At 44.7% G+C, this 11,736-nt stretch overlaps 1 protein-coding gene across 1 annotated transcript in view; it reads left to right on the forward strand.

Annotated features, from left to right (window-relative positions):
• LOC137795180 (alpha-1,6-mannosylglycoprotein 6-beta-N-acetylglucosaminyltransferase B-like) overlaps positions 1-4,572 on the forward strand; it is a 107,609-nt gene extending 103,037 nt beyond the window's left edge. Inside the window, exons 17-18 of the mRNA XM_068592515.1 lie at positions 2,240-2,523; positions 3,443-4,572. Of these exons, the coding sequence (XP_068448616.1) occupies positions 2,240-2,523; positions 3,443-3,641 (483 nt within the window). The 3' untranslated portion in view covers positions 3,642-4,572. The remainder of the gene's footprint in view (positions 1-2,239; positions 2,524-3,442) is intronic.
• The last annotated feature ends 7,164 nt before the right edge of the window (positions 4,573-11,736 follow it).

Consider the following 11,736-nt stretch of genomic DNA (forward strand, 5'->3'; position numbering starts at 1 on the left):
TGCAGAGGTGTCTCTCAACAACCTTTGTCTGCTCTTGACTGGCAGCTGGTTTGGAGACAGAAACCGCTACTGCAGCATTTATGCTGTTACTGGAGGAACGGGAGAAACTGATTAATCAAGATTGACCATGAAGATCACTGCTCCGAGTTGGTCAACCTTTTTGCTAATGCAAATATGCATTAGTAACAACCGTACACTCATGCTGTAGCAGCTCAGGCTAGTTAGCTTCATACTTTCTTAGATGTTTTCACATGTTTTGATGTTTATTTCCTCTTCACTCGTGTGTAAGGCAGTACTGTAGCACTCTTTGGGTCGTTTCCTTGTAATGGTTTTCCAGTAGCTTCAGCACCCGTTATTGTTTCCGAAGGAAACACAGTGTCAGCTGTGCCACCGACGTTTAAGTGGCAGCGGCACAGAGCGAAAGGTCAGTCGGTTCTCTTGTGAAGTCACACTCGCTGCCATATCAGTTGATTGATTAAATTCCCAGCACAGCGTGTTGTGGGATTTTTCGCAACCACAGAAAGCAAACAAAGAAAAGAGAAAGCGTTGCTGTTCTCTGAGTATCCTGATTTATGTTTAGCTTAGAGCGCCAAGCCAGCAGTGAACAACCATATGAAAAGTTGTCTTGGAGAAACTGCTTCTTTGATCATTCGGTGTGGGCCAGGACACATTGCATGACATCACTTGTTATGTTCATTCAATGTTATTACCTAAATATTAGGAAACAGCCTGCGATAAGCCTACAGCCTCCTACAGCATAAGATAGTGGATACTGGTAGTATTCTAGACGGCCAGAAGCTGTAAATCACCGGCCAAAAACCTTCACTGTCAAAGGATAGATTCACATTTTTGTCAAGTCTAAGATGGGGACCCTTTTATATCAGATCTCAAGGTACAAATCAAGAAAAAAAAATGGTATAAATAAAAATTTAAAAAACATGTTAGGTATCAAATTAAACATATAAATCAGGGCTACAATGATATATATTCCCCATGTACCACTTCTAAACACAACTCAAACAATACATAGGATTAAGGGTTAGGGGGAGGTTTATATCTTAAAGACAGTGGTGGAATGTAACAAGTATTTTTACTTTGTTACTGTACTTAAGTACATACTTTTTAATCTAACTCCGTTACATTTTGCAGCTCTTATCGATACTTTTACTCCACTGCATTTCTACAATATGCGTCGTTATTCATTACATTTTATGAACACAGTTTCGCCAAACTTTTGCCTACACAAAAGTATGGATTGCGTTGCTGTTTTGGAAGTTTAAACCAATCCGGTGGCTCTATCAGCTCCAATGACAGCAGAGTGTGCATTTGGCAGCAGCACTGTAGCGGTAGCCTCGGTAGCCTCGCCTGTTTTGCTTAAACATTCGACAGACGACAGCCTGACTACCAAAGAACTTTTCAACATGGATCCAGAGTCAGCCTCATCTGTGAGCCATCCTTGGCCATATTTAAAAAACATGTTCGATTTCAAAGACCCAAGAATGACTCGTGGAGGCTTTAATGCCTTGCCTGTCTACTTAAAAAAAAGAGTTGCTAGCTTTGCAGATAATCTGTGGTTGATAACTTGTCATTCGCAGAATTGTAAGATAGAGTGTGAAAAGTATTACAGAGGGTAAGCACAATAAGTACACAACCTTTCCAAAAAACAAATGTTGTTGCTTATAATTAATACTAGTAGTGACTTCTGTAGAGGCATAAGTATTACCAGTAGCTATATCTGCATTCTTTATGAAAATGGTACAGCCCTGAACATTGAGAGACTTTTACTTTTAATGCTTAGAGTAAATTTAAAGGAAGCACTTTTTACTTTTACTTAAGTAGGATTGTTGATGTAGTACTTTTACTTTTACTTTATTTTCCTGGGTACTTGTACTTTTACTTAAGTACCAAATTTCAGTACTTCCTCAAGTAATATAAATAAACAGTAGAAAGGTAAGAAAAACAGATCCAAAAATTAGCAGTAAGAAAAGAGAATATCCTACTTGATTTGACTCAGAGGTCTAAAGCCTGTTTATTAGCTTCATATAAACTTTGGAAAGCAGCTTTGCAACAACATAATTACTGGATTGTGTCTGCCGTCACTTGCATCATGCCAATAAGGAGAAGAGGAATGCCTATGAGGCCTATGAACTAAATAAAAGTCTCACTCTTGTTGATGTTCATCCGACTCTGCCACAACTATAATTGCACAAATGAAGGTGACTCTATCTTTCCCCTCCAGGACTTCTGTGCCCTCGAGCCTCCCTTCATCCCAACCAACCTCTCCAGACAGGGGTCCGCTGGTGGCACCAGGGTTCGAGGACCTCTGTTTGTGCCGCTGCCCAATTCCACGGCCCTTGGCTGGGCGTCCAATGTGACGGCGCCCGCCGCCTGGCCTCCTCTGAACTCCCTCAGGCTGCTCGTGTCTCAGGAGGGCCAGTCCTGTGTGGAGGCGTGCCATTCGGACGGGTTCATCTGTGAGCCCGCTCACTTCCGCTTCATCAACAACAAGGAGGCCCTGCGCGGGTAAGTCCGCCTGAAGTTCATCTGCGCTACGCGACCCCCACATGGCCCGAAAGGTGACTACATACACACTTTTGGAGTTGCCGTCTTCGCACTCCAGTGTCAGGTGTATTCCGAAAATCTCCTGTCGTCAAAACACTGTCAGTCTTGTTGATGTTAAATGTAAAGAGGAATTGGAAACCGACAAGCAATTACTGCTATTTTCTCGTCAAAATCCTCTTAAAGCAAAACAAAAGGCTGCCGGTCGTTGCAATTCATCCTGTTTCTGCACTGCCCGGATGGATAACTTTACTTCTATTTGTTGAGAACAGGTGAGGCCGAATCTCACCTGGTATTTATTTAGTTTACTCTACCAGCCCCGGGCAGCTGAAACAGAAACCTAAGTTTCAGCTTTGAGACTGAAAGCCTGCTGGTGTTTGAGTCTCTCCTCCCAAAAACATCCCTCCATCGACAGCTTTCAGCAGCGGCTCTTTTTCTTTGCTCTTTTCATTCTCAAAGAGTCTTTGGTGTTTACTTCTCGGGCTCAGTTTATAGTGCTGCTTTCCTTTTGTTTCTCTTCTGTTACTCCTCCTCAAAGTCTGTTCTCTGACAGAACTTCTCTTCCTCACTCTGACACATCATACCTGTCTCGCAGTTTTATCCAACTTCCTTGTCACTTTTGCACTAAATTTCGTCGCTCTCTTTTTAAAAACGCCATCTGAAGTGGGATGAAGGTGATGAAATGTCTGTGTTTCCTGTCTCTGCTTCTGTGTATTTTGAGGTTACGCCAATTCCACTTTCTCCGCCTCAAATAAAAAAATACTTTTATTACTTCCAAGTTCATCATTTCAAGAACAAGGCAGAACACTTCTTCTGTCAATAAATCCGGTGAAGCGTTATTTCCGGGTGTCTCAGACCTCTGCTCCTGTGTTTCACCCCCCAGGTTGGAGGTGCAGTGCGAGGTGGTCGACTCCGAGATCAACCACATCCTGCCGGCCTTCTCGGTGGTGCGGCGGGAGTGCGGCCTCCAGCGGGAACCCCTCCTCTTCAGCTGTGCCGGATACTCCCCCAAATACAGACGCCTTTGCCCGTGCAGGGACTTCCGACGTGGCCAGGTGGCGCTGTGCAGAGACTGTCTATAATGACGGGACTGGTGAAGGACAGACGCAAAAGAATTTAGATACCGATTGGCGGGAGGGTTTGAGGGGGAGGCGACACCTGGAAGGCACCCGTGGGCTGAAACGGGTGTAGAGCTGTGAGAAATGATGGCGATGCAGAGAGGCAGCTCTACCCCGCCCCGACAAAATGTAAATGTAGGATAACGAGGAACAGGCATGCGTGGATTTGAAGAGCTAAAAGCAGGCTGGAATAGCTGCCAGGTTGTAAGCGAGGACTTTGGGTTGTTAAAAGATGTGTACGATAACTTGCTGGAGTTTAAAAAAAAGAAGCAGTAAGACTTTGTAGACAGGGCTCCATGATAGCAGCTGTGACTACAACCAGAGGAAGAGGCTGGGTTACCAATGCCAACAAACGTTCAACGACAGGATAAGTGTTTTTAGAAGAGGTTTACTGGTGATGTGATACACAACATGCCGTCGTCTGGAGATGCGTCTCACCAGAAAGAAGTGTTTAAATTGGAAAATGTGTAGTTGAAGAGCTGTGTGACTGCAGAGGAACCGAGTATTGGGAATACTGCCATTCCCTGACAGAGTCTTCAAATAAGTTGGCTTGGAGAAGGCAACCTCGGGTCAATATCCAATCTCCTCTCTGCACTTGGACAAAGGATGATGGACAACCAGGTTATCTCCCCCGCTTTTACTCTCGTCCCCAATGATGGACAGAGTAATTTATCAGACTGAACCAAAAGTCTGAGGCAGCATCGGTCAAATGCAATCATCTCTTGTCATAAGAAGGAAAAGAGGAGGAGGAGGACAGAGGACAAAAATAAAGAGTACAAGATTATTTTTCAATAAATAAGCCTTTCAGAGCGCTCAGCTGGATTTTTAAAGAGTCCTCCGGGCTTTATTATGGAGAAGAAAAAAAGTGAAATGAAAATAAAAAAATCTGAACAGATCTAAGTGTTGAGTTTTTTGTTGCGTCTGGTCTTCACTCGGGTCCTTTCCTATCTTGTGTTTCTTCTGTTCCTGCTCCTACACCCACCTGTTACAATCCTCCCACCATTCACATTCATCTGCATTTCCATCAATTCAACTGGAGGGAGAAACGTTAGGTTTTTCTCTCTCGGAGGCCACGTGCAGGTCGAAGCTGTCGATAAGAGATGAGGGAGCCAGTGATGGAGAGGGGGAGGGGAATCCGATTTCAGATTAAAGTCTGGTATTTTCCTGACAGGCAACATTATGCGTTTACTTTAACTACACTTTTAGACTCTGGAGGCTGTCCAGTGGAATTCTGGGGAACATAAGGAACACTGGAAGACAGGTTTAGAGAAACTATTGGCACCAAGAACACAGCTAAAAGAGAATAAATTTAGCACCAGCGCGCCGTTTAGAGCAGGGGTGTCAAACATACGGCCCGCGGGCCGGATCTGGCTCGCCAGGGTGTCCAGTCCAACAGAAGAAAAAAAAAATATATACGTATATATTTTTAGACTAAACTTAGCAGAGCTGGGATTCAAACCTCTGGTCCTCGGCTTATAAGACAGACATGCAAACCATTGATCCACAGTCACAGTTGATGTGAGCGCTGATATTATTGTGTTGCAAGTCGTTAAACATGGATCACGTCATGAAAGTGGCGTCACAGACGTGTCACAAAGCGAGGGAATCTGCAGAGGAGAGAGAGCGCAGGCAGATAAACAGAGGGATGATGTCTGAATTTTTGGTCTTTATGTTTCTTGGTAATTGTTGAAAGACCTTAAAATAGAGTTCATCATCGAAAAACCTTCATCAATGATTCAAACATAGAGAAACATTGTCGTTAATTATGCGTTATTATGCTGTGATTTTTCTGGTCCGGCCCTCTTGAGATCAAACAGGGCAGCATGTGGCCCCTTCACTGAAATGAGTTTGACACCCGTAGTGTAGAGTATTAAAAAGTGTCCCATATTCCAAATGACAAAGCCCTGATACCGTCTCCGGCACGCTGTAATCCTTCAACGCCACATTTCTGACACAGACACAGTGGGGCCGCAGTGACCTGACGTCTCTTGTCCAGGTCAGTCCTAATTAATGGCTCTAAATCCAGATGTCCCAAATCTTTGACGTCTCCATCCTCCATTTCACCACATGTTCCAAAAACCTGCAGCTATGTTGTACTCTTCCCCGCGCAAAGACATACCGGTTTGGTGCACGTCAAACATGAAGCAAACTTTTATTTGGAGAAACTTTGCTGGCTAATTATGTGCCGGTCTACATCTAATCTGCTGCAGCAAATCTTGTTCTGGCTGCGTGCTCAAGGACGTCCCGTGGTCGCGGGGACTCACACTTTCTCAAAAGACCTTTTATTGCCGTCGGCTGCCTGCTGACTCCTCACTGCTCTTAGCCGGCCGGTCGGGCCGGCAACTGATAACGCGGCTGACAGCAGTGTCTTCCCTCAGCCGCTGCCAAGCCGGAGGCACAGTTATTCAGTGCCGCAGATCTTCTTTCTACTGAATGCACCTCATTTTGCATTGGTTTTGTTTGTTTTGAGCCGGATCGGATGAACCACAACAGTAGTGAAGGCCAACCGTATAATCAATACACATCTCTTTTGATTAACTATTAGTGTGTCTGTGTGTGATTTAGTTGGACACCCGCTCTTGGTCTGAATCCCAGTGAATACAGAATTAAATGAATAATAAATCGCAAATGTGAATTCCAAAGTACATCCATCAAATCCTCATTGACCTGCACCAAAAGGGAAGAATGTCACCCTTTTTTCTTTTTTTTTTACCAGCGCACTGTGATCTATACTCAACACCAGAGGCAATTCAAAAGTCATCTCTGCAATTCATTCATCTTCTTGAGTGGAATATTTACAATGATCACAAAAAACACTTTTTCGTCTCCATGAACTTGGCACATGAAAGCAGGCTGCAGCCAATAGAAAGGCTGCAATATCAAATCAATGGGCATAAAGTGATGATGATGATGATGATGATGCCATGTCGTCATGTTCTTATGCATACAAATAATGAATCCATCCATTTGCGTTAGCTGCACATTTTGAGGAAAACACTGTTTGTTCCTCTCGTATTGCCTTTCTGGAGGAAAACACTGAGGTACATAAGATGGCGATTATTACCACATGTATGAATCTTACGCTACTTCCTGCTTTACAGTGGAAATAAATGACTAATGCAAATGAGCTAATTATGACAGTAAGCCATCGGAGAGCAGTTTGTGTGTCTTTGGGTAGTGTCTGTGTCTGTCTGTCTGCTCTCAAGGTGACTTTCTAACTTTCTACATAGCTGCCGAGGAACCACATGGGAAATCTTTCCAACAGCTGTGTAGTTCCTGTTTCTATTCTAGTCGCCCCATCACAACACCTCTTGACAGAGACTGTGTGGCGCATGTGTGTGTGCGTGTGCGTGTGTGTAGATGCACTGCACAGCTTGAGCCTAAACAGTCCTCAAAATGCCTTTAGGCAACAATTCATTTTGGGTGAAGGCTCCATCGAGACAGAAATATATGAACCAGACCTCTAAAACCAAAGAAACAAATAGCGCCAGACAACGTGTCATACATTTAATTTAAATGTCAGTGCCATGCGTGTTATTGGTCCATATGTTCTCTGTCTAATTACAAAAACAGAACAATTCTGCTTCATCGAGTTGAATTATTATTGTGTCGTCAAGAAAGTCCACCTCATCGTTTCCACCTCATCATTCAAAAGCTGTTCCATGAGGGAAAGATCCACCGTGGGAAACACCTGAGGGAGACGCCGACTCAAGCCTCCTTCACTGAGAACAGCTCGACCGCCTCCTGTTTGAAGGAGATTCATGCGTGACGAAGACTCTCAGTAAACAATTACGCTGAGGAATCTGCACGCAAACTGACGGAGATGATTCATCATCAATATAGACGGTTTTGCGGTTTGGTTTTAGTGAAGTTGGGGTGGCAGGAAAGAGCAGCGGAGGCTAATGCTGAGCTCCCCCTGGAGATTTGTAGAGCAAGATATTAACGCCAGTGCTTTTTACTCGGAAGCCTCTCAACAGGCAGAGAGAGTGTGTGTGTGTGTGTGTGTGTGTGTGTGTGTGTGTGTGTGTGTGTGTGTGTGTGTGTCTGCGTGTGTGTCTGTGTGTGTGTGGAGCTGAAACTATTTGTCAATTAATCTATCAGTCAATTCACAGAAAGTTAATCAGCAACCATTTTGATCCTTGTTCTGCCCCGAAGTTAATCCTGTTCCTACAGAAAGCCCATCAAATGATTTTAGACCAAGTGAAATTGATAAACTCATATTTACAATGTTTAGTGAGGTAATAAATCAAGTGAGAAGTATGGTCATTTTCTTATTCACCTTTTTACAATCGGAACTCTTTTTGCAACCAGAGGAGTCGCCCCCTAGGGGTCAGTAGAAAGAATGCAAGTTTCACGTTTGCTTTTTTTCCGACCACATAGATTGCCATCTGGACTCCAGTCCTTTTGAGTATCCTGTCCTTTAGTCCATATGTTTTTTAGCTGCAGTATTCCCTCAGAGGAGGTGGGTTACTTAGCTAACCGCGTTTAACCGCTGCAACATCTTCCTCATCCTCTCGTTGAATCACAATCGGCAACAAAACACAGGATCGTCTGCACTTTGTCAAATGGTCTGCAGTGTTTGAACTCCATCTCTTCAAAGGGTCTCGCCTCGGTTTTCTCCACTGAGATGCTGCTGAAAAAACAGTAAAGAGCGAGATGAGTAGTGCCGTGCCGCCTCGATATTTAATTGGATTATTATTGCTGATGCATTCATGTGTAATCAGATTCTACGTAGCTGGTGGAGTTTAGAAGATGGTGAGTTTTATGCAAAGCAGCTAATCCTGAAAATGATTTGAAGCAGTCAAAATAAAGTAATCTATAATGGAACTAGCTCAGTGCAGCGCTGAAGAAAATGTCCTTGTGTGGCTCATCTCTCCATCTAAGTCCACATGTGCTCCAGTGTTTCCGGGCCGCGTGGAAAGCAGCATTGATGAGCTCACACCGATCCTTTTTGGTCCGTCGGCTGTTAAGGAATTTGGAATCCGAGCATATTATTCATGCTGTTTAAACAATAATTAATCAGCAGAGGAACAGATTGATGTACACAGCTGAATAATTACTTAGCCACAATGCAGATGATGAATGTATAACTCACAGGAAACGTGTTTGTCCGAACCCGCTGTTTCTTCGGCTGAAGACCGGCAAGACACGCGGCCGTGTGGCCGCGGTAGAGTGCGCTCAATCTTGTGTCGATGCTTAATGTGTCATTCTTCTCAGGGCTCTCAGTGGTCCAATTTGCCGACAAAAAAAAATGCCGGCTCAACAGTATTGCTGGCGTGCACACGGTTTATTTGCTGAGCGGTGTTGCTAGCTGCATGCGTGACTCTAATTACCTCACTTCCCCTCGACCTTACCTCAGCACACCGGGTTCAGCGTCTTTGAGCGCTCGTGTGTCTCTATGTGTGTGTTTTCGTTCACGTGTGCGGCGCTTACTCGCGTATGTATCCCGCTGTGTGGACGTCTGGAAGTAAGCGGAGAATTTTCGGTGAATGCGCGCATTTCTAAGTGCGAGCTCAGCCTCCAGATGTGGAGACAAACACTCATCTATTTGTGCTGCTTCCTCACGTTTCCTCGCTCCGCTCTTTAATGAAGCCGACTTCCTTTTGAAGTGGAGAAGAGGAGGAGGAGGAGGAGGAAGAGGAGGAGGAGGAGAATGCATCCAGAGCCTTCAGTCATGTGGTCAGATCTCCACAGGGGGCTTTCCACATCAAGGTGTGTTGCGTTTTAGTCTCTCTCTCACTGGAAAGGAACCTCCCCGTATGTGCCAGTACTGAAGGTTAACAGGGTTCAAACACAGGAGACCATCGTGATATTGTGTGTTTAAAATAGCACGGTATCAATTGAGAACAATGGGAAGAACTAAATGTGTAATGTGAGCGTGTATGCATCTCCAGATCAAGTGAGATGGCGGTGTGATTCATCGTTGTTTGGACTAAAGTACGGAATGAAGAAAAAGGAGGGAGAGCTGAAGACGGGCAGGGAAATAAAGGATGGAGGAGGTGACGAGGTATGCGGTAATTAGAAGAGGAAAGAGCGGCGGGTGACAAAAGGAAAGAAGATTAAAAGGGAGGAGAGGGAAATGGAAGAAGGAAAGAGGAGAGGTGGAGACGGGAGCCACAAGAGGTCGACGGCGTCCTCGTCAATAATGCATAGGTAATTGGCAGACTGCTCTTGAGCGCCGACGTGGGCCTGAATAAATAAAGTTATGTGTAAATAAAAGAGATGCTCAAAAAGAGACGCAAATCAATGAGAGATGCCCCAGGTGAGCATCCTCTCCCCCTCCTTCTCCCTCTCCTCCCCTCTCCTACCCGCCCCTCCCTCTTTCTTTCTTTCCTTCAGAGAAGCCAGGCTGTATGTGGCTCAAAGCAGAGTGTAACAATAACCTGTGCAGATAACCCCGTGTGTGTGTGTGTGTGTGTGTGTGTGTGTGTGTGTGTGTGTGTGTGTGTGTGCACTTATTTGCATACATTTTTCTTCCATCTTTGTTCTCTTACCCACCTTCTCAACGGTTGTCTCCTCTCTAACTACGTTTCCTCCTCACCTACGCTTCTCTCTTCTACGCGGCTCTTTACAACTCTTCCTCCGTCATTCCCTTCCAACTTCTTTCATGACTGGCAAAGTTAGGCCGGCCAAAACTGAAAAGGACCTGCGGTAATGAGGGAGAGAGAGAGAGAGAGAGAGAAAGGGAGAGAGAGAGAGAGTTTAGTACAGTGGCGTACTAACAATTTGAGTATGATTCGACTTTTGAAACATATGTCGTCTGAACACATGAGTCGGTCCAAACACGATTATCACCTAAAATGTCATGCAACACATGACGTGTTCACGGGGCCCAAAGAGATCCGACGTCGTAGTTCAATGCGTATCAATGTTACGCATTGAAACAGTGAAATGCCGTTGAATGGAGGTTTACCCTGCCGTCATGTCCCTTAAAGCACAGTTGCGGCGCACACTTCCACCGCAGTGAAGGAGCAACAGTACAAAAGCAACACAAAGCTTTCCCTTGTAACTGTTGCAAATGTTTGGAATGCATCATTATGGCAATTTGTCACCACACCAAATGAGAAAAAGGCATGAGATCCGTTGTTAATTGTTTATTTACTCGTGTCTTGGTTGAAAGCAAGGGAACAAATGCTTCAAAACAAAACAAAAAGGCAGAAGAACGAAGAGAACGCATGATGAAAGATGACGAAAGAGCCGGTACAGAGGGGTTGGCCCCAGAGCGTCCCTCTGCCCAGTGAGGGGGCTCAGCAGGAGGGACGAGGAGATGAAGAGGGCCCTCTTTGAAAAGGATGGGAGGGAGGGCGTCTTTTAACATGGATCCCAGGCTTCCTGGCTGATATCTGAATCAACCTTTAACGGCTGTCACTTCACACGCTGACCACATCCCATAACAAGGAAGCCAACAAAGCAGACAGACGCACAGCGAGACATCGGGTGAAAAATAAAAGACTGAAGTGAGAGCAAAATATATCCCCATAGACAGAGAACATATGCTGAGTTGTATGATGTCAGCACTCGTGTTTCCTGCCACACTTCTTTAATTTCAAATCAAAGGACGTTTTCTTTTTCTTCAACACGTGCATGTTTTCTAAGATACGACCCTGTCCTGTTGTCTTGTCTGTGGGGCCTCTCTTAACGGTTTTACGCAAACACGGTCTCCAACACGTCACACTAATGAGGACAACAGAACCCAAAGAGGAACAGGAAACATTTGCATTGCTTGTTACCCAGAGTCTCATTTTGCATCCTGTTAATGGCAGCTCTGTCCTCTTAAGCGTAAAAACTTGTGTCTATTTCATCCTAAATCTGCCTGCCGTATTAGCACTCTAAGCACCGTGGCGCTCAGAGACACATTTGGCCAACAAGGCAGATTAGCTTTTTTTTTCCCTGTTGGTTATTGTGGTACAGACTTTGTTCCATGTGGGTTTTTGTTTCACTTCCCTGAATATTTTAGTCGATACATATTAAAAGAAAATCACAAGTATCTCCACATGATTTTGATTCTTTTGGTTGATTAGACGTCTCAAGCGGAGCTGAGGCATAACTCACCCAGGTG

This window comes from Clinocottus analis, unplaced genomic scaffold, assembly GCF_023055335.1.
Source record: "Clinocottus analis isolate CAN_PGR_092001 unplaced genomic scaffold, fCliAna1.0.p SCAF_27, whole genome shotgun sequence".
Classification (NCBI taxonomy): domain Eukaryota; kingdom Metazoa; phylum Chordata; class Actinopteri; order Perciformes; family Cottidae; genus Clinocottus; species Clinocottus analis.